Source organism: Aspergillus wentii (genome assembly GCF_001890725.1).
Source record: "Aspergillus wentii DTO 134E9 unplaced genomic scaffold ASPWEscaffold_7, whole genome shotgun sequence".
Lineage (NCBI taxonomy): Eukaryota > Fungi > Ascomycota > Eurotiomycetes > Eurotiales > Aspergillaceae > Aspergillus > Aspergillus wentii.
The window spans coordinates 826,869-853,592 of record NW_024467838.1 but is presented as its reverse complement, the minus strand read 5'-3'; the positions used below and the strand labels follow the sequence as shown (position 1 = coordinate 853,592).

Genomic DNA, 26,724 nt, shown 5'->3' with positions numbered 1-26,724 from the left:
AAATACCTTAGTTTAAAATAACAACCACTCTATGGTTTGTTAATTACTGGGTAACTAGCAAAGGCAGATCACATCTAAACCATATCTACTTCGGGCTCGCACGATAAAAAGAATAAACCTATCTTTATTGCGACAACTATCGTCATGACGTCTACGCCCGCTTCGAATCACCAACATCCTCCGTCGACTTCGGCGCCTGAATTCCCCTCCAACCAGACATCGCACACTTCCCATATTGATCCGAATGCCCACCTTGGTTCCGTTGGATATGCGCCGAATGATAATCAGCTTGCTGGGCTGGTAGAAGCTGCTACGGCAGCAGCTGGGCAAGATGTCTCTGAATGGGCTGCCGCAGCGGCTGTCGCAGCAGCAGCTAGCGCTGGGCACCAGAACCAACTAGATAGCTATGGACCAGAAATTCATATTGAGGATGACGGCTTTGGGGATTCAGGCTTCGGGGCAGGAATAGGTGGTGGAAGACAGCTGAGAGGACCAGGCCCGGCATCCGCTAGTGAGCAGACTCAACCTTCAGGGCTGTCTAGAGCTGTGTCAAAGAAAAGAAAGAGGGGGGATGATCCACTTGACCCCGCATTGACAGCCGGCGTTGGTCTTGGTGGCCAACAGCAGCATTCACAACAACACCATCACCCTCACCAGTTTGATGGAGATTCCTTGGAAATTAGGACCGTGCCGCCCCAGCCGTTGTCAGAAGCTCGTGCTATAGGCCTTCACTCTGCCGCCGCTCTATTTCGCCAGCCTTCGAGTAACAAAAAGCATACACGCCCACCCATGTCGAAGCTTTTCGCATCGCTTGAGCTATCGCCAGAGAACTTCCTGCACCTTCAAGCAGCCGCTAAGGGCTACATGCTGAATGATGAGCACCCAGAGAGACGGGACTGTGTGGGACAGAGGGGCAAAGGTGACACGGAAATGGTGAAATTGAGACTCTGGAATTGCGTCCGCGATTTTTTGGAAGCTGAGGGGAACGGGGAACGGTTCTTTGGCGAGAATGTGATGAATGAGGGCATGGGTCCTAGGACTTACATATGGCCTCGCGACCAACAGAAGATTATCGCATTGGTTATACCTTTGCTGAGGAGAATGGTAACCAACGAAAGGCAACGACAGTACGCGATTGAGACTCGCAAAGGTGGCCCAGATGATAGAAAGAGGAGAAAGACAGAAGACTTCCAGAACGTCCACCACGATAGCCCGTCGAAATTCACGCCAGAAGAGCAGCTGCAACAGATTCATACGCAACATCACATCCCCGAAGAATTTGCTCCTGCACAGGCTCCAATTCCCGCACCACAGCCTCAGATGGGGTCCAACGCACACGATATGGACCTGGGCTTAACTGATCTTCTTCTAGACGGATACCCAACCGACTGGGAAGCAATCGCAAAGTCGTACGAAACCTATAACCATGATTACGAACTCGACAACTTGTGGTCCCTCTCAGGTCTCCAGCAGCCAGATTGGCGCGGTTTGGTAGCAGCTGTCGACAGCCATTACCAAATCTTCCATCAAGGCGCATACGATTGTCCCGGGCCTTGTGAAGACGAAAATGTCAATCGTATTCTAAATTCTAATGCGACAACGGATCTTCGATGGCGAATTGGTGGGGCCCGTGAACAGCCTGCCAGGAATGAATTGTAAGTCCACTTCTCGTGCTGATTTACCCTTTTCTATATTTGTATGAAACTAATATCCCTCTAGTGCCAGCAGCATCACGCGTGACATCTCACGGGTTATTCGCGACAATTTAGCTGCCAAACAGGGCGTTCATACTGCTACCCATGACCAAGCTCCAGTGTCCCAGCCGCCATTCGTCCCTCAAACCGAAAACCATCACAACACTACATCTCAAACTCCGATAACCCTCCGTATCAACATCCTTCAGAACGGCAAGCGTATCCTTCCTCGTGTCGACATCCCTGCAGAACAGTGTCCTGATCTTGAAACTATCAAGCAGGTTCTCTATCGTCGATTTGCTGGTCAGCTGCCAGGTTTCTCCGATTCCGGGTTTGATGGTGCTGCCGCCACCTGGGAATCTTCTGTCGCATGGAAGTTCAAAGTATGGCTCCCTAATGGTTTAGCCCCTGTACAGAACGACGGCGAGTGGACAATTTCCCTTCTCTCCGCGGGAACTGTGGATTGGATGGACGGCGAGCTGAAGGTTCTTGTCGAACTTGAGGGATCATCTTAAATGAGCTTCTATGTCAATAGTGGTATTTTGACTTTGTTCTTTTAGTTTGTTTCTGTTTCTGTGAACCCCACTCATACCCCCAAATCAGCAAAATTTCTGGCGTTGGAATTTCCTTGTCTTTTGCTCCGCCCAGAAAACTGGTACATACTATGGGCTCTTTTTTTTTTTTTTTTACTTTCGATCATCCATATTATTATGACTCCTATGTTATATCGGACATGACTTACGGCATGAGATTCCAGGCAAGCACTTCTTTATGTTTGTTACCTCTGGGTTTGAATCAATAGACTTCTTTTGAAAATATTAAATGGATGCAAATTATCTGGTCTTTAGTATTTTACTGGATCAAATAACATTTCCAAACTCTCCTGGGACTTCCATGTTTTGCCTATATAAGGGTTATATATATCACGTGCAAATGCATTTCCTCGAACAATGAATGCATTTATATTCCAGTAGACTACACGGTTCCGTAGTATGAATGTATTCTAGTTTGAACAAGACATTACTTTTTAATTATTGTATTTTATAATCTATCAGTCCTGGACCATCACCACATTGGAAGTCACCAAGATGATATAATTCTGGTACAGGGGCGCAAATTTTCGCAGCTAGTGTCTTTGTCAATCCAGCCCGGAATTTTAGCTTCAGAAGTTCAACATCAAGGCCATCCTCATTGTTCTGTTAGAGCAAATGGGTTCCACGGCGGAAATGTGTGCCGTAGCATGATGATATTGGTTCCGATATGGATGAGTATCGTGATATCTTTCCTCCCAGCCCAGAATTTAAGGCTTACTGTAGCAGATCTAACTTGCTGCTTGGTGGCCGGTTATACCCTGGTTCTACTATACACCTTCATGTAAAATGTCGGTTTTATAGTTGGTTGGGGTGTAAAGGAGCGCAAGCTGAAGGACAGCAAATGCAGCGGAATGGCGAGATCCCCATGAGAATTTGCGCAAGGGTCAGTCCCAATTTTGGTGCCTAGGCCACGAGATCAAGAATCAATATATGGCTCAGTAGGCGACTTCGGCCTGAGCCATGGTTTCATGGCCGCGTGAGCCAGAAATCTCACGACCATCTTAATCAAGTAGCCGAAAGAGGTGTATCCGCAATATCGTCTTCTCCGGCCGCCAATCTAGCCTTTTTTGCTCTGCGTTTCATCTCTCTTTTAGAAAGAGTTTTTTCGGCCTCCTCCGAATTGGCCTCTGATCCAAGCGATGCTTTCCTCTTCAGGTTGTCCCCATTGCTTTCCGTCTGGGGTACGACCCTCTTGTTCTTCGCGCCCTTTTCCTTTTTGGTCTGTTCTACAGCCTTAGGCTTCTCGCCGCCGTGAACGACATCGATTATTCCGCGCCAGCTGGTTCTCCTCAAATTTGCCAATGCGGTCACTTTTCGTGTCTCCTCAGAGATAGCCTCCCGGCCACGCTCCTGTGACAATCCCCAGACACATGCAAGATTGATCACATCCCAAGGTGCCCGTACACCCAATGCTCGCCTGGCCTCGCTCGACACAATGATTCCTCTCCCGCGCGTTGCCCGGATCAAAGACATGGCATTCCCAATGAGGTTCCTCCGGGCGTCGGGACCACTCCCTGTGACTCCGGGCCCATAGCAAATTTCCAAACGAATTCCACGTGAAATAGCGGCGGAGAGCATTTTAAACTTGAAGTGGAATGGAAGTCTCACGGAGAGATCCAGCGAGATCAGATCACATTCTAAATTGGTGCAAGCGTTCAAAAGCGCCTTCTCATTCGTAGGACATAAAGCAATCAAGTCGTACGCTTGTGCTAGGCTGTTTAGGCGTTGGTTTTGGGCGGGATCGGAAAGCGTCAGATTCAGGCGCGTGAGGAGCTTGAGCGAGTTGGGGACATTTGTTGGCAAAGGCGGGGGAGTGGGGTTTGGAGGGAGCTTTCCACTGATAGTTTGGGAGAGAGCGACGGTTGTGTAACCAACTTTAGAGGTCAGGTCAGGTCAGTTCCTCATGTGGTCTCCAATATAGCACGCATCGTGCCAGTTTGGTCTTGTGCCGGGGAAAAAAGTGACGTACGTTCCGCAAGAAAACTTAAGGTGTGAGGGATCTCGGGATCATCCGAGCTAAACGGGACGTTCAAATCATAGAACATGGTGAATATAAAAGGACTGGATCTGCCAAGCCTGCTTCTTTCCCTCTTTCCACCCTGGATGATTCAATCCTGCCAGCGAAAGGAAACGCAAAAAAAGCTGCTGGAACTGTCCGAGAAGGGAAATCTCATAATCCACCCGCATCAATAGTTTCCCCGACCCGACCGAGAGCTTAGCCTCATTGGGACGGCTACCCACAAGCCAGTCCCGTGACTGCAGGGTGGAACGAGCATCTCATTCCACTATTCCTATTTATCGTTGCTGCGATACATCTCTGCCTACCTCCGCTCGGGACGATAGCACGGCTGCACTGGTTGAACGGGGTATTCCGCTCATTATCTGCAGCTGCTGTTGTCTGTCCATTACCTCAAATTTGTCGCGATCCTCCGTTGTCACGCGTCCCCGTCTCTACCCCGCCGCATTTAGTCTTCGATATCGTTTGATTGTGGGTGGACTCGGAACTGCCAGTGAGCCGTCATCATCATGGCGCGCGTCTATGCCGATGTCAACGAGCATATGCCTCGATCCTACTGGGACTACGATAGTGTGAACATCTCATGGGGAGTCTTGGAAAATTATGAAGTGGTCCGCAAAATCGGTAAGGAATGACAAATATTCCCTTGAATGCCCCAATGGTCGATGGCAAAGGTTATTTTCGATACTGACAACGACCATTATAGGACGGGGAAAGTACTCGGAAGTTTTTGAGGGTATCAATGTTGTCAACTACCAGAAGTGTGTGATCAAGGTCCTCAAACCGGTCAAGAAGAAGAAGATTAAGCGTGAGATCAAGATTCTTCAGAACTTGGCGGGTGGTCCCAATGTTGTAGCCTTGCTGGATGTTGTTCGCGATAACCAGAGCAAGACGCCGAGCCTGGTCTTTGAATACGTCAACAACACCGACTTCCGCACCCTTTACCCACGCTTCTCCGACTATGATGTCCGCTTCTATGTCTATGAACTCCTGAAGGCGTTGGATTTCTGCCACAGCAAGGGTATTATGCACCGGGATGTGAAGCCTCACAACGTTATGATCGACCATGAGAAACGCAAGGTAGGTTTTTATGTGTTTGGTCGGTTTGCCCATTGAGTACGCTGACGTGTTGCCTAGTTGCGCCTGATCGATTGGGGTCTTGCCGAATTCTATCACAAGGGCACAGAGTACAACGTTCGTGTCGCTTCACGATACTTCAAGGGCCCGGAGCTGCTCGTTGATTTCCAGGAATACGACTACTCTTTGGACATGTGGTCGCTTGGAGCTATGTTCGCCTCGATGATTTTCCGCAAGGAGCCTTTCTTCCACGGAAACAGCAACTCGGACCAGCTGGTAAAGATCGCCAAGGTGCTGGGAACCGAAGAACTCTTTGAGTACCTGGACAAATACGACATCGAGCTCGACCCCCAGTATGATGAGATCCTCTCCCGTTTCCCTAAGAAGGCTTGGCATTCTTTCGTCAATGCTGAGAACCAGCGCTTCGTGAGCGATGAAGCAATTGACTTCCTTGACAAACTTCTCAGATATGATCATGCGGTATGCTTCGCTGCCCCTTTTTTGTGTGTTGATCCGTGCTAAACAGACTCCTTCAGGAACGACTTACTGCCCAAGAGGCTATGGCTCATCCTTACTTTGCGGCTGTCCGCGCGGCAGAGACCCAAGCCACCCGAAACAACGTGACGTCTCAATCGTGAGTCTGAGGCGCTGGAGAGATTACTATCTCTTTTGAAACGCTCTGGTTCCTCGCTCAGCACCCGCTGTTATCAGTGCCCATCTACGGCCAATATGATCACCGCCGGTTTGGTTGGATTTCGAGTTGATTCTGGAATGACTGGGTTAGAGATTTACGAAGAAAAAAGAAAAGAACAGAAAAAAAAAAAAGGCGGTGCAGCAACCGATCCGTGCCTCATGCTGGGACGAACTGACTCTCAGTGGGTGTTAATGAGTTATGGAACACGGAACGGAGACGACGATGATGACAGATGACATGCACCTAATCTGCTGGGTATATAGCCCATCTAACCTCAATCTTCTCGGCGTATCCAGTGGGTCAAATATATTTGACGATGTGTAGGATGTGATGGGATTTATTCTATTTCGTCCTGCGTAACTTGCACAGCCAATACCCATATTCCTACGCCTTTTCACGCTTTACCTCTTCTCTCCATTCCTCGTAAATTGTTGGTCTGGTGTTACGGGTTTCTCTTATCCTCTTTTCTCCATATCTTTTCGATTTCTGTTTTCATGTCCAGTTTCTATTATGATAAGCTCTTTGCAACTTTTGGTTGATGCACCGTTCAAGGAGTGAAGGACCCGTATGTGGTTAGCTGAATTAATCTCAAGAGTTTTAAAGAAATGAATGCATTGTCAAATCTTTCGTAATCTTACTCGGTATATTACAACATGAGTATTTACTAATAATTCCCAACGGGATACTACACGGCAAAGGCCACCTTAGTTTAAGGTGGAAACAGCTTTTATCCCAGCATACCAGATTTCGGGCAAACCTGTCCATTGAATTTTCGCTTTGGGCACAAACTTGAATGTGAGAAAAGCCTTTCAAACTCAGTTGCTACTGCTGTCTTTGGGGGGGTATTTGATACCACTCGAGGGGCATCCAGACTTGGAAACTGAGGAATAGGTTAGCATCAACAAGAAAGCCTACAAGGAGATAAACATACGTGGGCTAGTTGCAACGTATTTACCACCAACTGCACTTCCGTAGACATTGAAGTAGTATTCGATCTCATACAAGGTGTCATCATTGCAGAGCAAAGTCACCTCATAGCCATCGTGGATTGATCCAACAGCAGACTGAATCTCTTTTGCGGTGTAGGTTTTGTCATTTGTAGGTGTGATACCAGCTTTCGAAAGGGCCTGCCAAAGAAATCGTTACTTCATGACCACCATGGAATAAAATATGATCTCTTCAGAGTACTTACGGTATAAGTGTCCAAATCCTTGAATAAAGTGACCACTTGCTCAAAGAAATCACCAACTTCTTCGTGTTCAGCGTAGTCGGTGTAGCAGCTGGGGTCGATAGTGTTGACACACGTTCCATGAGTATTCCATTCATGGGCCCAGAATTTGTTGTTTGATTCGCTATCGCTGATCCAGTAGGTTTGCATGTAGTCGAGTAGTTCTGTTCGACCCTGGTCCTTCAAGACGGATTCAATATCGTCGACTTCGCGGCTGTCGTCGCAGTGCTCGCCGTATCCACCATCACAATGGTCTGGCCTGTGAGGAAAAACTTTGATTAGTGTTTATTTAATGTCTGCTTCATTGTTGATACTCACCAGAGACCATGGATTGTCCAGGAATCAGATGGACCAGTGGAGGGATCAGTATCCCAGAATTGGACCTGCATAAGAGTGCCACCAGGGGAATTGAAGCAGCAGAGGTCGGAAACAGCTGTAGAATTATGGCAGCTCAGGTTGCTAGTGTCGGTGCAGGTTTTCAGGCCGGCATGCACTCCAGTAAAGAGCTGGGCAATAGCTAGGGCAATTGTGCCCTTGGAGAGAGAAAACATGATGAGACGAGTTTGAAATTCGTTTAGTTTAGTAGATACGTTGGCTCCTTTAAATATGTTCAGCTTACTGGAAACTAAAAGGTGCTGAAACAGCGTTTGAGATAGTTAATGTAGCATTGCATAAATTGATGCTATTGACAACGACCAATAAGCTGCAGTTACTGGGATGCGTGTTTATCAGTTGCGCTGAAAGTGGAGAATGATTTACCCCTTAATCTGATGGCTCTATGCAACATTGCAATCTACTACTCATCAAGGCTGCTAGTTTGATTTTTGAATGATGCATGTCTCGTATGGTACGTAGCGATCCACAAAGAGTGACAAGGTCATGACACCGACTCGAAAGCTCCCCCTTTGCTCATCACCATCAATCAAGCCTAGCGTCCCACGAAGTTACTTTATTAGCCTCCCTCATATCGATCTATCTACTATCTATACTAAAAAACCGCAAGAAAAATGTGGTTGTGGGACGCGCTGCTGGCGTTTCTTGCCACGCTATTCGGGGTTTTCATCATCCTGGCTATTATCAAGACAGATATTCTGTGGGAGATTGACGCCTACTTGAGAGAAAGGTCTTATACAAAGTTGGCAGACATGATTGAATTTCTGATGAAGGTCATCACGTCGCAGGCATATTCTCAATAACAGCATGACTATAAAATCATGGATCGCCAACAACCAGGAATTCGACGCATTCCTACAGCGGGAGGTTTATCTATTGGAAAACAGAGAAATGCTGAAACCAAAGGCAGCCTCAGGTAGCCTCAGTCAGAATCAAGAGAAGTTATTAGGGAAGATTGAAGGGGAGCTCAAGCAAAGAAAGCGGCATCTGTGGACAACTTGCCAAGGGTTTTCCAAATTGCAATCAGGAATCACTCGGGGGGTCTATATTGAAGAGTTCTGCAGACAAATCAAGACGGCGGAGCAGACGAGGAAATGGAGTATAGATCGACGTGCTTGTCAACTCCGTCAAGACTGCTGTGACCGTGGCTGTGGATGCTGTAAAAGACCTCGTCGGGCTCCAGGGCAAACCGAAGCCTTTGCAGTTGCGGATTAGCCACACTGTACAATTGAGTGTGGCTGTTGTATTCGATGGAGGAGGTTTCGCTGAGCTTGATTGGTGTTGAGTGAGGATTCGATTAGATTGTGATGATGGTGCAATGCGTTTCTGGCTCAAATATCAAATATTGCTGCTTTCTTTGTTGAATAGTATTCTAGCCATAAATCTTTTGCAATATCGAGCCATGGAGCTTCATTGCTTTGGGGAAATCGTCGAGCTCCGTCTGAAATGTCAACAGCTCTTTATTTTTTAAGCATAAACAAATTCATTTCTACTGATTTAATCAATTTCTTAGAGGAATACTTGCCTTCCAAATTCCTGCCTCGAAAAGGAACCAGCAGCGATTGCTTTTTTGAATATACAATGCAGTGCAGGCAGAGGAGGATGCTCAGGTGCGCCATGAGACCACGGACATCTAGGCTGCATATGATTCATACAACAGGTTATTGAAATGCGTCATAGAAGACAAATTCCGTTTATCTGAGTCACTTCATTCCTTCATCTGAGAAAGAAGAAGCAAAAATGAGATTGTACAGGGCATATAGCTATGTAAAATCACGTGACATGAGTCACTTGCACGGTCTTTTTCCTTCCTGGCGAAGTTATATCAAGCCAATTCTCGCTGGGAAGAAGGGAAAAAGCTCGAGAGAAGCCAACCATCCACTGCAGTGAATTTTCTGCTTTCTTTCCATTAATATTACCTCTATACCTGCCATAAACCTGCTCCATAATACTATTCTCCACCGTCGGGGCTTCCATCTTTCTGGGCCCCGCACCAACATCCTCTGATTCGTTCCGTTCTTTTGCTCTGCGCCAGGGAAATTTAATTGCCCGCATTCGCACAACGAGAACCCCTCCCCCTCCTTTGCTTCACGCGCGGTTTGAGTCACCGGTGGTCAAGATACTTATCCGACGATTTGTGGCGCGATCGGCGCCCTGGAGATTCACTCCTCCGACATATCGATCATTTTCAAGGATGTCTCAATCCTCTGCACCCCAGAACCCGAGTGAGTACCGTTCTATCTACTGGTAGCCCGCTGTGACTATCGCGGACCGCGGAGAGACCATCGGAATGCTAACCGGCGCGAAATTTTTGCTGCAGTTGGTGAGCCCACGGCTCCCTTGACGGACCGCCCACCCCAGGTCGACGCACAAACGGGAAATCAGGATGCCTCTGCAGCCCCCAAGGTGAAGAGCGAGAAAGAGTGTATGTTTCCGGAAGTGCGGATTTCGCAACATTGTTGGTTGAGCAATACCTGACAATTGGTTTAACAGTGGAGAGGGAACGCAAGAAGGCCGAGAAAGCAAAGAAATTTGCTGAGAAGCAGGCAAAGGCTGCGGCCAAACCGGCTCCCGCTCCCAAGACTGACAAGAAGGCCAACAAGGTCGAGAAGGAGAAGACCACCGACGCCTACGACCCCAAGACCATCGAAGCTGATCGATACGCATGGTGGGAGGAGCAAGGTCTCTTCAAGCCTGAATTCGGCCCCGATGGCAAGGTCAAGCCCGCCGGCTCCTTCGTCATTCCAATTCCTCCCCCGAACGTTACTGGGTCCCTGCACATGGGCCACGCCCTTACCAATGCCCTGCAAGACACCATGATCCGCTGGCAGCGGATGAAGGGTAAGACTACACTGTGGTTGCCCGGTATGGACCATGCCGGTATCTCGACCCAGAGTGTTGTCGAGAAGATGGTCTGGAAGAACGAGAAGAAGACCCGCCACGACTATGGCCGTGCTGCTTTCACAGACAAGATCTGGGAGTGGAAACACGAATACCATGCCAACATCAAGAATGCTTTGAAGAGAGTGGGTGGTTCCTTCGACTGGTCTCGCGAGGCTTTCACCATGGATCCCAACCTGTCCGCTGCTGTCACCGAGACCTTCGTCCGACTTCACGAGGAGGGTATCATTTACCGTGCTAACCGCCTGGTAAACTGGTGTGTGGCTTTGAACACCTCTCTCTCCAACCTTGAGGTCGACAACAAGGAAGTCGAAGGCCGTACCCTCCTCGACGTGCCTGGCTACGAGAAGAAGGTTGAGTTTGGTGTGTTGACTCACTTCTGCTACGAGATCGATGGCACCGGCGAGAGAATCGAGATTGCTACCACTCGTCCTGAAACCATGATCGGTGACAGTGGTATTGCTGTCCACCCCACTGACAAGCGCTACCAGCACTTGATTGGCAAGAATGCCCGCCACCCCTTCCTGGATCGTCTGCTCCCTATCGTCGCTGACCCGGAGGTTGACCCCGAATTCGGTACTGGTGCTGTCAAGATCACCCCTGCCCATGACTTCAACGACTTTAACCGCGGAAAGGCGCACAACCTCGAGTTTATCTCCGTCATGAACGATGATGGTACATTTAACAAGAAAGCCGGTCCCTTCGCTGGTATGAAGCGTTTCGATGCTCGTTACAAGGTCATTGATGCTCTTAAGGAGAAGGGATTGTATGTCAAGTGGGAGCACAACCCCATGAAGATCCCCCGCTGCAACAAGTCGAATGATGTGATTGAACCTATCCTGAAGCCCCAGTGGTGGATGAAGATGGAGAGTCTTGCTGAGCCTGCCATTAAGGCTGTCGAGGATGGCGAAATTATCATCAAACCCGAGAGTGCTGAGAAGAGCTACTTCCGCTGGATGAGAGGCATCAACGACTGGTGTTTGTCCAGACAGCTCTGGTGGGGTCACCAGGCCCCGGCTTACTTCATCCAGGTTGAGGGTGAGGAAAGCGATGACAGCGATGGTAACTTCTGGGTTACTGGCAGAACCGAGGAGGAGGCCCAGAAGAAGGCTGAGGCTAAGTTCCCTGGCAAGAAGTTCTCTTTGACAAGGGACCCCGATGTTCTCGACACATGGTTTTCTTCTGGACTGTGGCCCTTCTCTACCTTGGGATGGCCTCGCCAGACTCACGACTTGGAGAACTTGTACCCCACCTCTGTTTTGGAGACTGGCTGGGATATTCTGTTCTTCTGGGTCGCCAGAATGATCATGCTAGGTATTAAGATGACCGGCAAGATTCCCTTCAAGGAGGTGTACTGTCACTCCTTGATCAGAGATTCTGAAGGTCGTAAGATGTCAAAGTCTCTGGGTAACGTTATTGACCCTCTGGACGTCATGGAGGGTATCGAGCTCCAGACACTCCACTCTAAGCTTCTCACTGGTAACCTTGCTGACAAGGAGGTTGCCACTGCTACCAAGTACCAGAAGAAGGCTTTCCCCAAGGGAATTCCGGAGTGTGGTGCTGATGCTTTGCGCTTTGCTCTCGTGTCTTACACCACTGGTGGTAAGTCTTGATATACTCTATTTCTAAAATGGCTTTCCATACTGACTTCATTTGTAGGAGGTGATATTGCATTCGACACCCAGGTCATCTTTGGCTACCGTCGTTTCTGTAACAAGATCTACCAGGCTACCAAGTTCGTCCTTGGCAAGCTGGGTGAAGACTTCAAGCCCAAGGCAACTGTCGGAAAGACTGGTCGGGAGTCCCTTTCCGAACGCTGGATTCTGCACAAGTTCAACACTGCTACCAAGGAAATCAACGAAGCCCTTGAGCAGCGTGACTTCTCCATTGCTGCTTCCACTGTTTACCAGTACTGGTACAGCCAGCTTTGCGACGTCTTCATTGAGAACTCTAAGACTCTCCTTGCACCCGAGGTTCCTGCAGAGGTGCAGCAGTCCGCCAAGGAAACCCTCTACACCTCTCTTGAGGGTGCCCTGACCATGATCCACCCCATTATGCCTTTCGTTACGGAACACCTGTGGCAGCGTCTCCCCCGCCGCCCCGACGACAAGACAATTTCGATCATGACCGCTCAGTTCCCCGAATACCGGGAAGAGTTCCACGACCCTGAAGCCGAAAGAGCCTACGAACTCATTCTGAACACCTCCAAGGCTATCCGTTCGATCCTTGTTCAGTACGACGTCCGCACCAAGGGCGACATCATCATCCAGGCCTACGATGAGACCAGCTACAAGACCGTCTCGGACGAAGTGTCCATTATCAAGTCCCTGGGTGGCAAGCTCTTGGGCGAGCTCAGCGTCCGCGGACCTGAGGACACCACCCGCCCTGCAGGATGTGTCGTGTCGGCTGTCGGTGCCGAGGTTGCCGTCTATCTCCGTGTGTCCAAGGAAGTTGCCCTGGAGCAAGAAGAGAAGGCTAAGGCTAGTCTCGAGAGGGCTCGCGAGAACCTCCGCAAGTCGCAGGGCATCATTAACGGTGCTGGTTGGAAGGAGAAGGCCAAGCCTGAGGTGCGTGAGGCAGAGGAAAAGAAGCTGCGGGACTCCGAGAGTGAAACCGCTCGCTTGGAGGAGCAGATCCGCGAGTTTGAGAAATTGAGATTGGAGTAGATATGTCTATGATACACTTGCAAAATTCGAGTTAATATGTTCTGGTTGTTACTTTGACCATATGCAGTATTCCTATCGTAGCACTATGAATGGGAATTCCCAGGAATTCCCAGAATATTCCATACTATTTCTTAGATGACCGCTTCTAAAAAACTTCATAATTCAATCTGACTTCATGCGTGTATTTAATTAAAATGAGAAAGAAAAAAAATTCTATCTTTTATCATGTCCAACGCTCACGTTTTCATAGTTAAGCTTATCGATAAGGAGCGCCAAGACTTTTTCCGCCAAAAGTTTTTCGCTCCGCCTTTTTTTCTGTTTGAATCCCTCGAGATCAATTCCAAGAAAAAATCAACTCCACCCCCAATCACACAATTCCAAGATGTTGAGAGAAGTGTACGTTTTATCATGAATTCTCAGTCGGATAATCTCACTAACATGATTTTCTCGCAGAAAACCCAAGAACCCGCGCACCGCGCGCATTCTCAAAGCCAAAGAGCCCCAACTCGTCGAACCGCCCAAACGAACGCTGGTTATGCACGGAGGAAAATGTCCTCAGGCGCTGCAAACCGTTCTCAAGACGTTCCACTCGCTGACGAACCCCAACTCGGTCCTTTTCCACAAGAAGAATGAGAACATCCACCCGTTCGAGAACGCAGAGAGCATCGAATTCCTGGCCAACAAGAACGAGTGCGGTATCGTTGCGTTCGGTAGCAGCAACAAGAAGCGCCCCAACTGTGTAACCCTGACGCGGATCTTCAACTCCAAGGTTCTGGATATGTGCGAGTTGTTGCTGCTTCCCGGAACCGAGGGCGATGCCATCCCCACGATGAACAACTTGACCATGCACATTGGTTTTGGTCTGCGACCTATGATTTTGTTCGCGGGTACTCCCTGGGATGACCCGACTGCGACATCCCACGCAATGGTGAAGAGCATGTTTCTGGATATGTTCAAAGGCGAGGAATCGGATAAGATCGATGTGGAAGGGTTGCAGTATGTGCTTATGATTGGAGCCGATGAGCCTACCGAGGGGCTGTCTCCCGTCATCCACCTGCGATGGTACAAGCTCCAGACCAAGCGCAGTGGCCACAAGCTGCCCCGTGTGGAGCTTGAGGAGATTGGACCCAAGTTCGACTTCAAGATCGGCCGTCTACAAGAGGCACCGAGCGACGTCATGAAGGAGGCCATGAAGCAGGGCAAGCGACCTAACGAGAACATGAAGAACAAGAAGAACATCAGCGTGGATAGCGTCGGTGACAAGGTCGGACGGGTGCACTTGGGCAAGCAGGATTTGAGTGGATTGCAAACGAGAAAGATGAAGGGTTTGAAGAGACGGGCAGGTGTGGAGTCGGATGAGGAGGACAATGATGATGCGATGGATGTTGATGAGATTTCGGAGGATGAGGGACGGAAGAGGACAAGGACGAACTAGATTTCCTGTTTGTTTTCTTGGATGCATTCTTTCGCCCTTCTGTCTATCTTATTCCATATAACTAAGGCGTTCCGGGTTGGTTCGGTTTTTTCTATTGATTACGCCAAGCAAGTTCATTTATGAACCCGGGTATCTGTGTATGTACGCTGGTAAAAAGTCTGAGCACTATGCTATCTTACATTATTGTCTTTGATGAGGTTACAGTCGAAATGTATTGTCCAAAATACATTCCTGAAATAGACTAGAAGCAAATATAACACCATTTACATTTGCCAACGCTTGAAAATATGGAAACAGTTGAAATGGAGACAAGATACTCCCAACAGGTCAATCTTGTGTAGGAACTCGCTCTGAACCCTGGTTGCTTCCGGGGACATTGCCAGTCGCAGGGCTGCGAGAAGCATCTGTTGGATACAGCAAATCCACATCGGTACTCTCCCCTGGGGAATCTTGAGCCTCTTGGACGGGGCTCTTTGGTGTGTTTTTGTTGCAGTACTGTACTGATTCCCCTTAATCCCCTTATTCCCTATTCGACGTTGAACCGGAGTCGTGCTGAATACCCACGCATATACATTTCCCTTTGCCGACGCCATGGCCTCCTTTCCATTTGAATCTCGCATAACCCGTTCCATATCCTCGGGGGATATACCGGGGATATTCAGCCTCTCTATTGAAGTTGCGCCACGAGATATAATGCTGAGGGAATAACCTAATTCTCTGAGACGACGGGATATGATTGTCTTGCCTTGGGTTGAGTTGAACTTTCATGAAGATGTGCGTTGATATCCTTGAGTGTTGACAAAGAGTTTTGGTCAACGTATTGGCGGAGTTCCTGCGGCGATTAGTACCGATGTGTCTTCAAAACGATCTAAATCTCCCTTTACTTGTTGTTTCTTGGGAATTTTTCTTGTGTGCATCCCTCCCTGAGGCTGGTATGGAATGGACCTACTTCGAGCATCTCAGGAGTAATCGTCGACGGCCGACTCATCGGTTTCGTAGGCTCCTTTCAAGGCGGATGAGTAGTGCCATAGGAGGTTTTCAAGCACCTAGCCATGCATTTTACCGAGTCTTTAGGGACATGTTGGGTTTTGGCTATATGGGAATATGATTCCTGGCGAAAGAGAGCTACTGTGATATGCTGTCTCTTTTCCAGAGGTATGAGGCGGGCCATGGTCTACTTTTTTTAGTGCCACCCTTTCTCTCTCGTTATTTTCAGATTATCAAAAAGATCAAGCTGATAGGACTGTAGGAAATTGATGTTTGTTGATGGGCGTTGGACTCGGTGTTGACGTGAAAGCAGGCGGGTTTCCGCGTTGTGGTGATGAGTCCAAAATCGCTTCATGGTCGGCAACGAATAGGGAAAGTCTTGGCTGGAGTCACTTGAAGGCCATCACACCAACTATTTATCATGCTGCAACAGAAAACAAATAGAACGAATATTCTCCTGACAATTTGCTATCTTCAACACCACGTGACATGACGTTGCGCTCGGCCGGGCTCTCACATGCCGAGGATCTTTCTGGCTTTTGCGGATGCAGCCAACGCCATTAAATGCCGTGCTCTTCTTCATTCTCCTACATCCCCCCCACCTGGGTCTTCTTTCTTTTTGCTCTGCTCTGAAACATCCTCTGAATCGCATCTTTTTCCTCTCCCCATGACCCTGTTAGCACCTGCGATTCGTTTGGGCGGAAGTTATCACCAATAGCTGATCCGACTTTCCTCTTACCGAGGTCCCGAGATACCATGGACGCTCTCCTGGTAGGAACTGCTCTTTTGCATCTTGTCCGTTTCGATGCCATTCTGATCGCATATATAGTCCCGTTTGGACTCCATCGTCCTCAACCCCGAGCTTGCGCCTCTTCTCTCGTTGCTCAAGGGTATCCGTAATGGCGTCGTTTACGGATCAAAAGTGCGATTCCCGCACGCTTTGGTGTATGTCTCCCCGCTTCGTTTGGATACAATCGGTTATGGTGGTCAGATTTAACTAACGGATGGCTGGAATTATAGAATGATCTTTCTCTTTCGCTCTGGAACGTAAGGCGACACCCGTGAACATGACATTTACCCCTCCTCGCTCCGACCATACTGACCCGGCCATGCAGCTTCCGAGAAAAGGCCAAGCTTGTCCTCAGTGCCACGCGCCAACATGCGCGGAACCTTGCGACCTTCGCATTAATATACAAGAGCTCGATGATTGTCCTGCGGAATGTGAATCCGGCCGGTGTCGGGAAAGAGGGTCGCTACGATAGCTTCTTCGCGGGGTTGCTAGGAGGGTATGCCGTGTTTGGACGGCACTTTAACGGCGTCAGCCAGCAGGTATGTGGAAATAATTTTGCACCTGGCAAGGATACAACACGGAGGAGATATATTGACTAAATTCTCGTTTAGATCGTCATCTACATCTTCGCTCGAGTGATGCTTGCTCTGGCTAAAATTGCCGTTGCACCGAACACGCACCCCCTTTCCTCCCTCATCACACCCGAAGCTCGAACTAAGCTTTACGACAATGCCTGGCCAGCTTTTGCTAGTCTGAGCTGGGCTCTTGTCATGTACATTTTCCGCTGGTACCCCGAGACTCTCGCGTCGAGTCTTAGAAGCAGCATGGTTTATATGTATGTTTCTTTCTTATGTCTTATGTTTCCTCACTAACGGCATTCAGATATGCCGACTCGGATCACTGGGATTCTTTCCGCAACCTCTTAATACACAACAAATAGATTTACCCAGGCTGGATCGACCTTTTTTGTTTACGGCGCATGGCGTTCAGAGTTATATCGTTGGCCCTTTCCCTTCGTTGTCTATTTTTAACACCGGTATTCTATTTTTATATCTAACTTTTGGGCGTGGAATCTCCCAACATGGAATTACCCAGGGCGTGCTTGTGCCACAGCCATTTTGATAGTGCGGACTGCGTTGAAACCCTCCCGCGGGCGGATGGGGGAGTCATTGGTCCTTTGACCAATGTAAGTATACAGGTTTTTGTGAGAAAGATGCATCATCCGACTCGGGATGGTACTCTGTATGCTTCATAACCTAAGAATAAACCATAATGACCATGGAATTCTTGTCACAAGTCTTTCGGTTTATAGTTTTGCATAGGAGCAAAGATACAATTTCAAGTAACTATGTCCATTTAAATTTAAGCCGTCTTCATCTTGCACTGTTTATCATCCCGACATAAACCATTATACCCATAAATCTTAAACACTGAGCACCGTAACCACATAAAATTATATCATGAATCACATCAACCCCCATAAGTTCGCCCATCCAATTGGTTGCTGTGTAGTGGTAGCTCTTTGCTTGATCTGATCCAGTCTTCGGATTTTATTCTTGACCTCTTCCAGATTCGAAGTATCCTCTAGTCGCCATTGAATATTATGCCACTTCTGAAACCGGTAGACCTTGAGACAAAGCCAAAACGCGATAAAGCACATGGGCTATTGCTATCAGCACATCTGTATCTCCATGTTGATATAACGGACTTACTGCAAGATATGCGGAAAGAAAAGCTGTTCTGTGGAATCCGTTCCACAAAGATGAGCCATCTGCGACTATCAGGACGAAAAGACATCCAAACAGCGCCGCGTACATGGTCAGAGGCTGGCCATGCGAGCGCCATGGGTACCTGTCGTTCTTTCGACCGCGGCGGAATCGACAGACATGCGCGAAAAACGGGTCATCTTCCAGTTCATTCTGGTGGATTTTGACACTATAGAAATTGATATAAACGCTGAGCATGGATTCGAAGACTTGCGCTTATATGAACTCACCAGTTGTAGAATCGGATGAAAGCCAAAACTTGACATAACCACACTATCAGACAGCCCACTGAACTCATTTGCGAGAGGACTTCGAGCAACTAATAATAAAAGTTAGCGTTGTTTCTCTCCGTACTGCATTGAGATGGATCAATCTTACACTTGAGATGGTCGTGCCCGGGGAGTTGTTTGGCGACAGATACAGAAATGGGACCCAAATAAAAAGGCAGGAGAGGAACATGGCACGCACTGGCACTCGGTAGCTATTTGTTCGCCCAAAGAACGCTAGCCACTTCCATCTGGCCCCGTCAAGTTCGCGTGTAAGTCCAAAAATCGTTCGTGAGGCGACATAGATATTGGTATTGGCTGCTGAGATCGCAGTGAAGAGAAGAATAGCGGAGAACAGGTCCGCCAAACCAGTAATTTGGGACCTTGCAGCGCTTAATACAAATCCTGAATATGACTTCGTTGCGGCATTCGTGCTGGCTGGTGATCCCAGCCAACTGACACCGGGTAGCCCTGGGTTGTCCCATTTGACGTTAAAAGTTAACATCAATGCTGCGAAGATGTATATGATCCAAACAATAAAGGTTGTCCATGTAGCAGAGAACTGAACTGATATTCGATCCCACGGGCTCTTAGTTATTTCTTTCTCAATGTTGTTCGGTTGTGTATTGCTATCAAATCTGGATTCAAAAGCTGGCACTGTTGCGACCTCCACGCCAGTAAAGGAGAATATCGCAATAGAACACGAGATGCTCCTAGTTGTCAGTTTTGCTAGGAAATGATGAAGCTGTTAAACATATCTGTGATTAACTTACAAAAAAACAATAACCCAATTATCACCAGTTTTGGGATCATATTGGAATATATTGTTTTTATAGTCTACGTAACACATTGATGAGGAACTGGTTTCAATACATTGACCCGGAGCGTTCGTTCAGGTACCTACTTTCGATGCCAATATAGCCCTCCGATCCGACTGTATTCGTGAGCACATTAAGATCTTCAATCATGTGGATATCTTCAACAAACCTCCGACATTGATAATGATCATCGCAATGATAACTACTATAGCTCCTGCCAGCTTAAGCGTACCGGCAATGACCTCAATGAGACCATATATCTGGCATATATTAGCTATATCTCCATTCATCACCGATAAGAATCGAATGAACGCACTTGAACCCCGAAGCTGTTGAATAGTATGAGAAACAGGGGGACTAAGAAAAACATCACCGTCCCTATAACTGGCTTTCCAGGATTCCAGTATTCAATCACACCGGCCGCAGCGACAATATCAGCCGCAAAGTTCATCGAGTATGTGAACCTAAAAAATATTGTACATCAGCAATGAACTCTTTCTATCGGCATCTCAGACGAGCAGGGGAAGTAGGCTAGAAATGCAGCGAAGCCTCACCAATATGTTACTCCTACTGCAGTACCTAGCTCTCGATCAACAAATGTTGAAACATATTCCGTTAACGCCCCTGATATCGGCCACAATGCAAGCATCTCTCCGATGCACTGCATAACTGTCCACGCCAAAAATCCCATTGCCGAAAAGGCGATTATCACAGCAGCCGGGCCTCCAATATGGAGGATCGTACCGCTTCTCACATAAAGACCAACCCCGAGAACGCCGCTAATCGTGATCATCTAGAGCTCAACGAAGCCATGTCAGATGAGGATATCGCACCAGTCGAGTTATGGTATTCTTACGAAGACATGGATTCCACGCAATTTACGACTAAAGAAGAAAAGTGCGCATCAGTATCATGACTCAACATTCTGGGCTGCTCATTTGTCCAGGAACCTACTTCACCGTACGATCGGCATCATCCATAGGAAGTCCATCGCTCACAACTGAGCTCGCGGGATGCTCAGCTAAGCTGCCGAAGATAGAGGGCTCTAATGTAGTCCTGGAGCTGACTGACTCCAGAGGAACCAATCCTATAGGTCCAGAAGAAAGCTCTTCTAGATGATAATCAGTTTCGCTGGAGTGTATGTGGCCGTGTTCAAAGCCTTGCGTGGAAGACATCTTTCCATAACCCCGAATAGCAAACGTAAGAGAAACCAAAAGACAAAACGAATGACTTCTCCGCGGACTGAAGTTTTTGAAGAAACACTAGCTGTGTGCATGGCATAAGGCATATTATGTGAACACATCCGAGCTTCAAGTAATCGTGGTAAAAGTAACGACTTGCGCGGATAATCCCAGCAACATTGATTGACTCCCGTTCTATCTTGCGGCTTTTTCATAATTTAGCGAAGTGACACAGAGAAATGGGAAACAAACAAATCGAAACACGAGTTGACTCTCTTATCTTTGGGACTGCGGGGCTGGATTCAGCACCCTGTCAGCGACAGACGAGGCTCCCACGCGGAGATAAACAGCGAAGACGGGTGGGATCCCAAGTCAAGGCGAGAAATATTCCTCCTCAAAGTTGAAGAAGAGGATCACCCAGGCACGAACTCAATAATTTTCCCCCAGCAAGTTTCCGATAGTCTCCATGGATTCTTTGAGGCGAAGCTTCACTAGTCGCTCCTTCTCAATGGATACCCCGATACCATCGACCGAACGACAGGTTATTCACTCCAGATACATCGATCGTGGGGACCTCCAGGTCCTTCTGGCAAGACTCTTTCCAGACCAACCAAGCTTGAACTTTATCATTAGAGTAAGCTTAGAGGCGATGCCAAGGGCTTCAAGCCAAGATGCTCATTCATCCTTTGCAACATTAGCTCAATAATGATGTCCTCAGCTTTGTCGCTCCTCGCCAGGTAACAGAGGTAATCATAACCTTCCTAATATTAGCAACGACCGATTCAAACGATTATTTCCACAAGCTGACCTGTTCATCTCATCCAGGAGGAACTCGAGTAAGTACTCATAGCCCACCCCAGCCCACTATCGGCCTTCTCCGAAAGCAAAAGTGCCCAAGGCTGTGTTGCTGTGGTGGCTGACTGGCTGATCTTTCCTGCTATCACCCGCCAGTGAGATAACGGGTCCAGGCTCTTGAGAATGGCCTGTTTGTTCCCTCCGTTTTATCGGTTACCACAGCCTTGCGCTTCCCCTGGTGCTTCTGTTTCATGGATGAGTGTGACGGTGCCGTGATCAAGTGGCGTGTTGTCAGGGCATCGAGGCTGGTTCCTTTTCAAGGCAGAATTCTGGAAGGCGAATCTTTTTTATGAAATATCTGATATTAGTATAAATGAATTTGGTTATGCTCAAAATCCACTAGCTTGATTACCTTCTAGAAACCAAGAGCTCCTCCGTCCTTGCCAATTCAGACAATGGAGCTTGACGATTTCCCCAAAGCGAAGGAGTCACCTGCACTGACGGTGTCGCCTACCGTGGCCCTTCTTGACCCTTTTGCCCTTTTCCCGTATCCAGAGGATGCCTGGGCTCGGGTAGAAGAGCGAAAGTGCTTCACGGGGAATGAATTGTCGATTGGTGTTGACTGGGTGGATGTCAACGCGGACAACTCTGGTGGGTGAAAGAATAGAGAGAGCGTGGAAGAAGTCTGACTGGACACTGCAGCGATCCACAGAAAATTCACCTCCCTGGACCAAATCAACGAATATATTTCTGAGCCTGACAGAAACCAGCCTGATTTACGTGTCATGTGAGTATTTTCTAAAGCAGAAACTATTCCAGCTCAGGCTAATAAACCAGATCTCTCAATCAACGCTTTTCCTGGGGATTTTTGAATGTCACGCAAAACATACTTAGCAGCATTATCGATGCAATCAACGCCTCACCGGAGCTCCTTGAGGTTATTTCATGCTTCTACAAGAAAAACTCGCCTATCGAAGAGGCGTTTAGCAATGCCCCGTTCATTAAGCATAACAAGGACAGTATAGGTGAGGATACAGTCTCCATAGAGGTATGTCACGCAACGAAACTTATTTTTAAATAGAAATCATGTATATCTTCAAATATGTCGCATATAAACACGGCCAAACGCAGAATAAGCCATGGTCCATTCGCCAGACTGGAGTTTACCAAAGATACGATTTAATAAATAAGAGGTCTGTCTGGATTTTCATCCATCCAGGCACAGAATCACCTTTTCAATCTCGTCTGAATCAGCTCTTAACATCACTTGAAGGATGCTCCCAGATACAGAGTCATCCTCTGTTGCTTCACAATCTTCTCTTCACGACTTACTCCCCTCGATGGAGGGATTTCATGTCTTATCAAGAGAACAAGATTTGGTCACTGGTATAGAAGCCCCTGCATTGAGTTAGAAACTCGAAAACCCGGTGCTAATAGTAACGACAGGCTGCAGAAGTGAGGGGAAACGGAATCGAAACATCGCGGGTGAATTATCAAACACTTTCATCGGCGTACCCCATCGAGAATGACTGCCTCGCATTGCGACCTATCTTTCACTCTCTTGGAAAGATTCTGGAGGCAGTCCACAAAACCACGAATTCTCTGTATGAAGAAAATGTCCTAACGGAGCAAGAATATGGAAATATCGTGCAGGTCCTCGATAACCATTCAAAGGTTCTGGATGCATATGTCCAAAATAACCTTTACCTTCAGCATATGGTAGAACGAACGGCACAGCTTATCACAGACACAATTTCACTCAAAAACTCCGAGTATACAATGGATCTGACGCTGTCTACCGTCAATGATTCGACTACTGTCAGAACCATCACAATCGTGACGCTTATCTACCTCCCATCTACCTTTACAGCGGTATGTTGTTTTCGAATTAAACGCGAGTCTCAAAAAGCTAACACGGGGCATGATAGACTGTTCTCGGAATGAACTCCTTCTTTGAGATGAGCCCGAACAATGATTACCTTGTGGTGTCTCATCAATTCTGGATATTTGTCGCTTGCGCAGTCCCGCTCACAGTCATCACAGTTCTATATTGGTTAATACGAAAGCGCGTTCGAGATAGAAGGAGAGTTATCAAGATGGAGTCGCGGGTTTGAGGAAAAGTCGCTGTGATTCCAGAACAGAGGGCGATGCGCATAGTCGAATATTGTCAAGGTATATCTCGTATTTCCCAATGCATACCAATGATTTTTAAGCTGATAAAGCATAGATATTTAGATTGAATTTGAGTTTCAAGAATGATTCAACTCCTTTCCCTTGGGGAGTTTGATTGCTAAGAAGCTGCCATCATTTTTCGATATGAGAAGCTCTCTATCGCCGCTTCCGTAACCTGTCAAGACAGCACTATCTGTTGATTTCCTGTAAACAAACTTCTCTTTGTTGCCTATCCTGGCTGGAGCTCCATTTCTCAACAAATTGAAGCTGGTCATTGGCAGCTCATATGCCTGCTGAATGTTGGTGTTGCTGTCTCCACCAAGGAGTATCAGTGAACTATTCTCGCCGTCATCGCGTGCAAGGATATCAACGAAATAACGATTCAGCGTACAGCAATGATAGCTTTTTTGCCACGATTTGATGACAACTAAATATCTACACTGTAAAAGTAGGACGAAACAAGGAACCGTGTCAAACATGGTGCAGGCAGTAAAGGTTGCCTCACTTGAGCTTGCAAGTCCCTATAAAGTAATTGTCAATCTACCTGCTGGAAATGTCCGGTTTCTCTTCTGGAAGGATGTCTTACCTGCCAAGGAAGGATAAACCCAGCAAGAGCCTTACCGGAATTCGTATCCCATGCTTTGATCAGCATCCTTTCGTCGGGTTGCTGGGCGACGATGACTAGGGTTTGACTGTCTCGAGAAAACATGAATTTGAATATATGTTTAATAGAGCCAAGCTTTGAGCTTTTCACAATGACATTACAGCCCAATGGGGTCGTTTCTGAGCTTGCGCTCGAAAAGGCGGATGTAGATCGACTGGACCTTGGAGAGTAATCACTAAGAATGAGTGTTAGTATTTGATAATGATGGTATATTGTGAGTACATGGAGGTCATACCTGCTAGTTGCGGAATCCATCATAGTTTGTGTGCGAAACAAATACACCTTGCAATCCGAGTTACTGGAGCCAGGACATGTGACCACAAAGGCCATAAACCTGCCATCCGCTGACATGGCAATAGATTGAATGGACCCAGCTTCTGGATGACATGCTATCTTCGTTGGCGTAATATTCCCCGTGTCATCTTTTATCTGCAAGTCATATGATATAGCGAAGATATGGCACTTCCACTGGTCAGCACAAGCGCAAATTAGCAACGAATGTAATGGGAATACCTCAAAATGATGACTTCCACGAACTACTTTTGGTACAATACATATATAAGATGAATTAATGGCAAAACATTCCCATGGTGATCTTCTGGTGTTGACGAACGGTCCAAAATCAGGCTCTATCCGTTTTTTAGCACGCCTCAACGTGTCAGACTGAAAGACGTCAATCCTTTCCGGTGAGTAAAAGCCCAGCAGCTCCCCATCGATCGAGAACATGCTATTCCTCATATCTTTTATTATTTTGGACTGCGGAAGAATATGTCTTGCCACTGCACTCAAGGTGCTTTCTCTAGCAATTCGATGGGGTTGGTCGAATATCTGAGTGATCCCGCCTAGTTTGATCTCAATAGCTCTAGCACTTTTTCTCGATTTTGGGTCTAGGCTCAAAGAATCTTTTCTCAAAACATCCAGGGTTTGGCAAAAGATCTCATGCTCAATCTCGCCTCGGACACGGGAATTCGCTTTGAGCTTGTCAAACCACTCATTCACGGCAGGCGAGGGCTGTGGTTTCCCACGCCTGCTGACGAAAAAAAGATCACCATCTGGGTTTGCCTCGGCACGCTTTTGACTGAAGGAAAGTACGCTTCCTGCTCCACCATCGATGAAGGACAAGACAAGACTTAAAATACAGCCATAGCTCCATATATCACTTGTCCAACTCACTTGCCCTCGTTCATCAGCATACTCTGGGGGGAGGTAGGTTCCTTCCCCTCGAGGACGCGATGTTAACTCCGCATCTATGGGTCGAAGTGAGCTTGTCTTTTTAATCCAGGGAGTATCCAGCTGGAGATTTATTCTTTTTCCGCCATTCATCTTTCGGCTCTTCACTCGCGAAATACCAAAATCGGTTATTTTCCACTTCTCCAATGGTGTTCCAGCATCAAAAACAAGGATATTGTGGGGTTTGAGATCAAGGTGGTAACAGGAAAGGTCTTGAAATGTTTCCGTGTTTTTGAATTCCCCATGAAGAAATGCTAATGCACCAGCCAGAGTGACTCCACGGTGGAAGATGGTGCGTTTTTCTGGCATGTCAGAAGGCTTGCGACTTTCACTAGATTTGCTGAGATAATGCCAAAGATCGCAGGTAGCCAGTGGGAAGAAGATACTGAAAACATCCTCGTGCTGTAGAATAGCCTTCGCCAGTGTGATGGAATCGTGTCGGGTCGGTTGGTTCATAATATTTCGTAAAGTTTTTTCCTCAATTTCAAATCCCTCAAGCCTGGTTATCTTGAAATCTTTGCGAGCAAGAGCAACTGGTGTAGAGTTTGACAATCGGCCTCTGTCCGACCTCACATGATTTCCTGCGATGTTGACTTTCCAAACCTTCCCAAAAGCCCCTGATGCAATGCTCTCTTGTTGAAGGTAGGGAAGCGGGCAACGACCCTTGTCATTATTGTAGATGACTCTTTCATTTTCGTTCAGTACTACTGGGCAAAAATGAAATTGTTTTTCGTAAAACTCATTTCCGCATAGCGGAAAGATACGCCGGGCCGTTTCGCGACTTATGGGGAGTTCATCGTCCGTTATCGAGAGAGGCGACCCTGGGAGGTTCGTTTCTGAGGGCAAGAGCTGGCTGAACTGTTGTAAAATTTCAAGGCCTTCTTTTAACGACAATAGAATGGCGAGTATGTTACTCAGTGTTTCTGTTACCAGTTCCGATAAGCGGACGGTATCCGCAACAGGGATATCCAGCAATATTGAAAGAAGGCTTTTGAGCTTCTTCTGGCTATTCCGTAATACCTCTTCTGCAGTACCTCGGGGAAAGAAGGCTTCACCATTATGGTTTGTCTTGACACGGTCCTCCAGTCTGTCAGTAAACGAGCGGCAGAGTGAGTCAAGTGTTCCATCAGCCATGGCGACAGTGGTCAGGATCCTTGTGTGATGGTGAGGTGCTGAGCTTCATGACAGAAAATAGGATTTTGACTGTGATGATGATTATGATGATGAAATGGAGAAGATGGCTGATAAGAATAGCCGCCTAGACACGGGGAAATTGGGTGACAGTCTAGAGTCCCAAGGCACCGAGGCGGCTGAGGCAACCGAGGGGAGGGAGTGCTGCTACTGGCCACTGTTGAAA

At 47.5% G+C, this 26,724-nt stretch overlaps 12 protein-coding genes across 12 annotated transcripts; 8 read left to right on the top strand and 4 right to left on the bottom strand.

Annotated features, from left to right (window-relative positions):
* The first annotated feature begins 58 nt into the window (after window positions 1-58).
* ASPWEDRAFT_645178 (uncharacterized protein) lies at window positions 59-2,582 on the top strand. The gene is made up of 2 exons (XM_040838749.1): window positions 59-1,655; window positions 1,720-2,582. The coding sequence occupies exons 1-2, from the start codon at window positions 145-147 to the stop codon at window positions 2,207-2,209; spliced, it is 2,001 nt and encodes a 666-aa protein (XP_040685680.1). The 5' UTR covers window positions 59-144; the 3' UTR covers window positions 2,210-2,582.
* A 710-nt stretch (window positions 2,583-3,292) lies between these two features.
* On the bottom strand, window positions 3,293-4,332 carry ASPWEDRAFT_175311 (ribonuclease P subunit p30 family protein; the record flags this gene model as incomplete). Its single annotated transcript, XM_040831344.1, has 2 exons — window positions 3,293-4,161; window positions 4,257-4,332. 2 exons carry the CDS (start codon window positions 4,330-4,332, stop codon window positions 3,293-3,295), a joined length of 945 nt encoding a protein of 314 aa, XP_040685679.1.
* A 481-nt stretch (window positions 4,333-4,813) lies between these two features.
* ASPWEDRAFT_116662 (casein kinase II subunit alpha/alpha') lies at window positions 4,814-6,019 on the top strand (the record flags this gene model as incomplete). The annotated part of the gene is made up of 4 exons (XM_040828672.1): window positions 4,814-4,928; window positions 5,011-5,384; window positions 5,442-5,861; window positions 5,918-6,019. The coding sequence occupies 4 exons, from the start codon at window positions 4,814-4,816 to the stop codon at window positions 6,017-6,019; spliced, it is 1,011 nt and encodes a 336-aa protein (XP_040685678.1).
* Window positions 6,020-6,890: 871 nt separating this feature from the next.
* Window positions 6,891-7,854, bottom strand: ASPWEDRAFT_116974 (T2 family ribonuclease; the record flags this gene model as incomplete). The annotated part of the gene is made up of 4 exons (XM_040828701.1): window positions 6,891-6,955; window positions 7,007-7,202; window positions 7,268-7,562; window positions 7,622-7,854. 4 exons carry the CDS (start codon window positions 7,852-7,854, stop codon window positions 6,891-6,893), a joined length of 789 nt encoding a protein of 262 aa, XP_040685677.1.
* A 456-nt stretch (window positions 7,855-8,310) lies between these two features.
* ASPWEDRAFT_71351 (uncharacterized protein) lies at window positions 8,311-9,359 on the top strand (the record flags this gene model as incomplete). The annotated part of the gene is made up of 2 exons (XM_040839172.1): window positions 8,311-8,426; window positions 8,470-9,359. The coding sequence occupies 2 exons, from the start codon at window positions 8,311-8,313 to the stop codon at window positions 8,909-8,911; spliced, it is 558 nt and encodes a 185-aa protein (XP_040685676.1). The 3' UTR covers window positions 8,912-9,359.
* A 279-nt stretch (window positions 9,360-9,638) lies between these two features.
* On the top strand, window positions 9,639-13,406 carry ASPWEDRAFT_44007 (valine--tRNA ligase). The gene is made up of 4 exons (XM_040836164.1): window positions 9,639-9,921; window positions 10,017-10,121; window positions 10,190-12,199; window positions 12,257-13,406. The coding sequence occupies exons 1-4, from the start codon at window positions 9,891-9,893 to the stop codon at window positions 13,261-13,263; spliced, it is 3,153 nt and encodes a 1,050-aa protein (XP_040685675.1). The 5' UTR covers window positions 9,639-9,890; the 3' UTR covers window positions 13,264-13,406.
* Window positions 13,407-13,651: 245 nt separating this feature from the next.
* Window positions 13,652-14,918, top strand: ASPWEDRAFT_44006 (rRNA-binding ribosome biosynthesis protein RPF2). The gene has a single exon (XM_040836163.1). The coding sequence runs from the start codon at window positions 13,799-13,801 to the stop codon at window positions 14,696-14,698; it is 900 nt and encodes a 299-aa protein (XP_040685674.1). The 5' UTR covers window positions 13,652-13,798; the 3' UTR covers window positions 14,699-14,918.
* Window positions 14,919-16,124: 1,206 nt separating this feature from the next.
* On the top strand, window positions 16,125-17,746 carry ASPWEDRAFT_643990 (Tim17/Tim22/Tim23/Pmp24 family protein). Its single transcript, XM_040838745.1, has 6 exons — window positions 16,125-16,456; window positions 16,515-16,630; window positions 16,706-16,732; window positions 16,801-17,014; window positions 17,087-17,310; window positions 17,358-17,746. Exons 1-6 carry the CDS (start codon window positions 16,442-16,444, stop codon window positions 17,413-17,415), a joined length of 654 nt encoding a protein of 217 aa, XP_040685673.1. The 5' UTR covers window positions 16,125-16,441; the 3' UTR covers window positions 17,416-17,746.
* A 194-nt stretch (window positions 17,747-17,940) lies between these two features.
* Window positions 17,941-20,500, bottom strand: ASPWEDRAFT_175305 (uncharacterized protein; the record flags this gene model as incomplete). The annotated part of the gene is made up of 11 exons (XM_040831343.1): window positions 17,941-18,138; window positions 18,188-18,410; window positions 18,472-18,560; window positions 18,620-19,220; window positions 19,281-19,344; window positions 19,412-19,441; window positions 19,495-19,585; window positions 19,642-19,789; window positions 19,880-20,118; window positions 20,182-20,209; window positions 20,280-20,500. 11 exons carry the CDS (start codon window positions 20,498-20,500, stop codon window positions 17,941-17,943), a joined length of 1,932 nt encoding a protein of 643 aa, XP_040685672.1.
* A 262-nt stretch (window positions 20,501-20,762) lies between these two features.
* ASPWEDRAFT_44001 (uncharacterized protein) lies at window positions 20,763-21,367 on the top strand. The gene is made up of 3 exons (XM_040836162.1): window positions 20,763-21,140; window positions 21,205-21,252; window positions 21,332-21,367. The coding sequence occupies exons 1-3, from the start codon at window positions 21,015-21,017 to the stop codon at window positions 21,344-21,346; spliced, it is 189 nt and encodes a 62-aa protein (XP_040685671.1). The 5' UTR covers window positions 20,763-21,014; the 3' UTR covers window positions 21,347-21,367.
* Window positions 21,368-21,524: 157 nt separating this feature from the next.
* On the top strand, window positions 21,525-23,739 carry ASPWEDRAFT_644130 (uncharacterized protein). Its single transcript, XM_040838746.1, has 7 exons — window positions 21,525-21,952; window positions 22,004-22,088; window positions 22,139-22,326; window positions 22,383-22,687; window positions 22,748-23,173; window positions 23,230-23,473; window positions 23,529-23,739. The coding sequence occupies exons 1-6, from the start codon at window positions 21,757-21,759 to the stop codon at window positions 23,413-23,415; spliced, it is 1,386 nt and encodes a 461-aa protein (XP_040685670.1). The 5' UTR covers window positions 21,525-21,756; the 3' UTR covers window positions 23,416-23,473; window positions 23,529-23,739.
* ASPWEDRAFT_30940 (uncharacterized protein) lies at window positions 23,551-26,501 on the bottom strand (the record flags this gene model as incomplete). Its single annotated transcript, XM_040833486.1, has 4 exons — window positions 23,551-23,994; window positions 24,060-24,312; window positions 24,373-24,605; window positions 24,651-26,501. 4 exons carry the CDS (start codon window positions 26,499-26,501, stop codon window positions 23,551-23,553), a joined length of 2,781 nt encoding a protein of 926 aa, XP_040685669.1.
* Window positions 26,502-26,724: the final 223 nt, after the last annotated feature.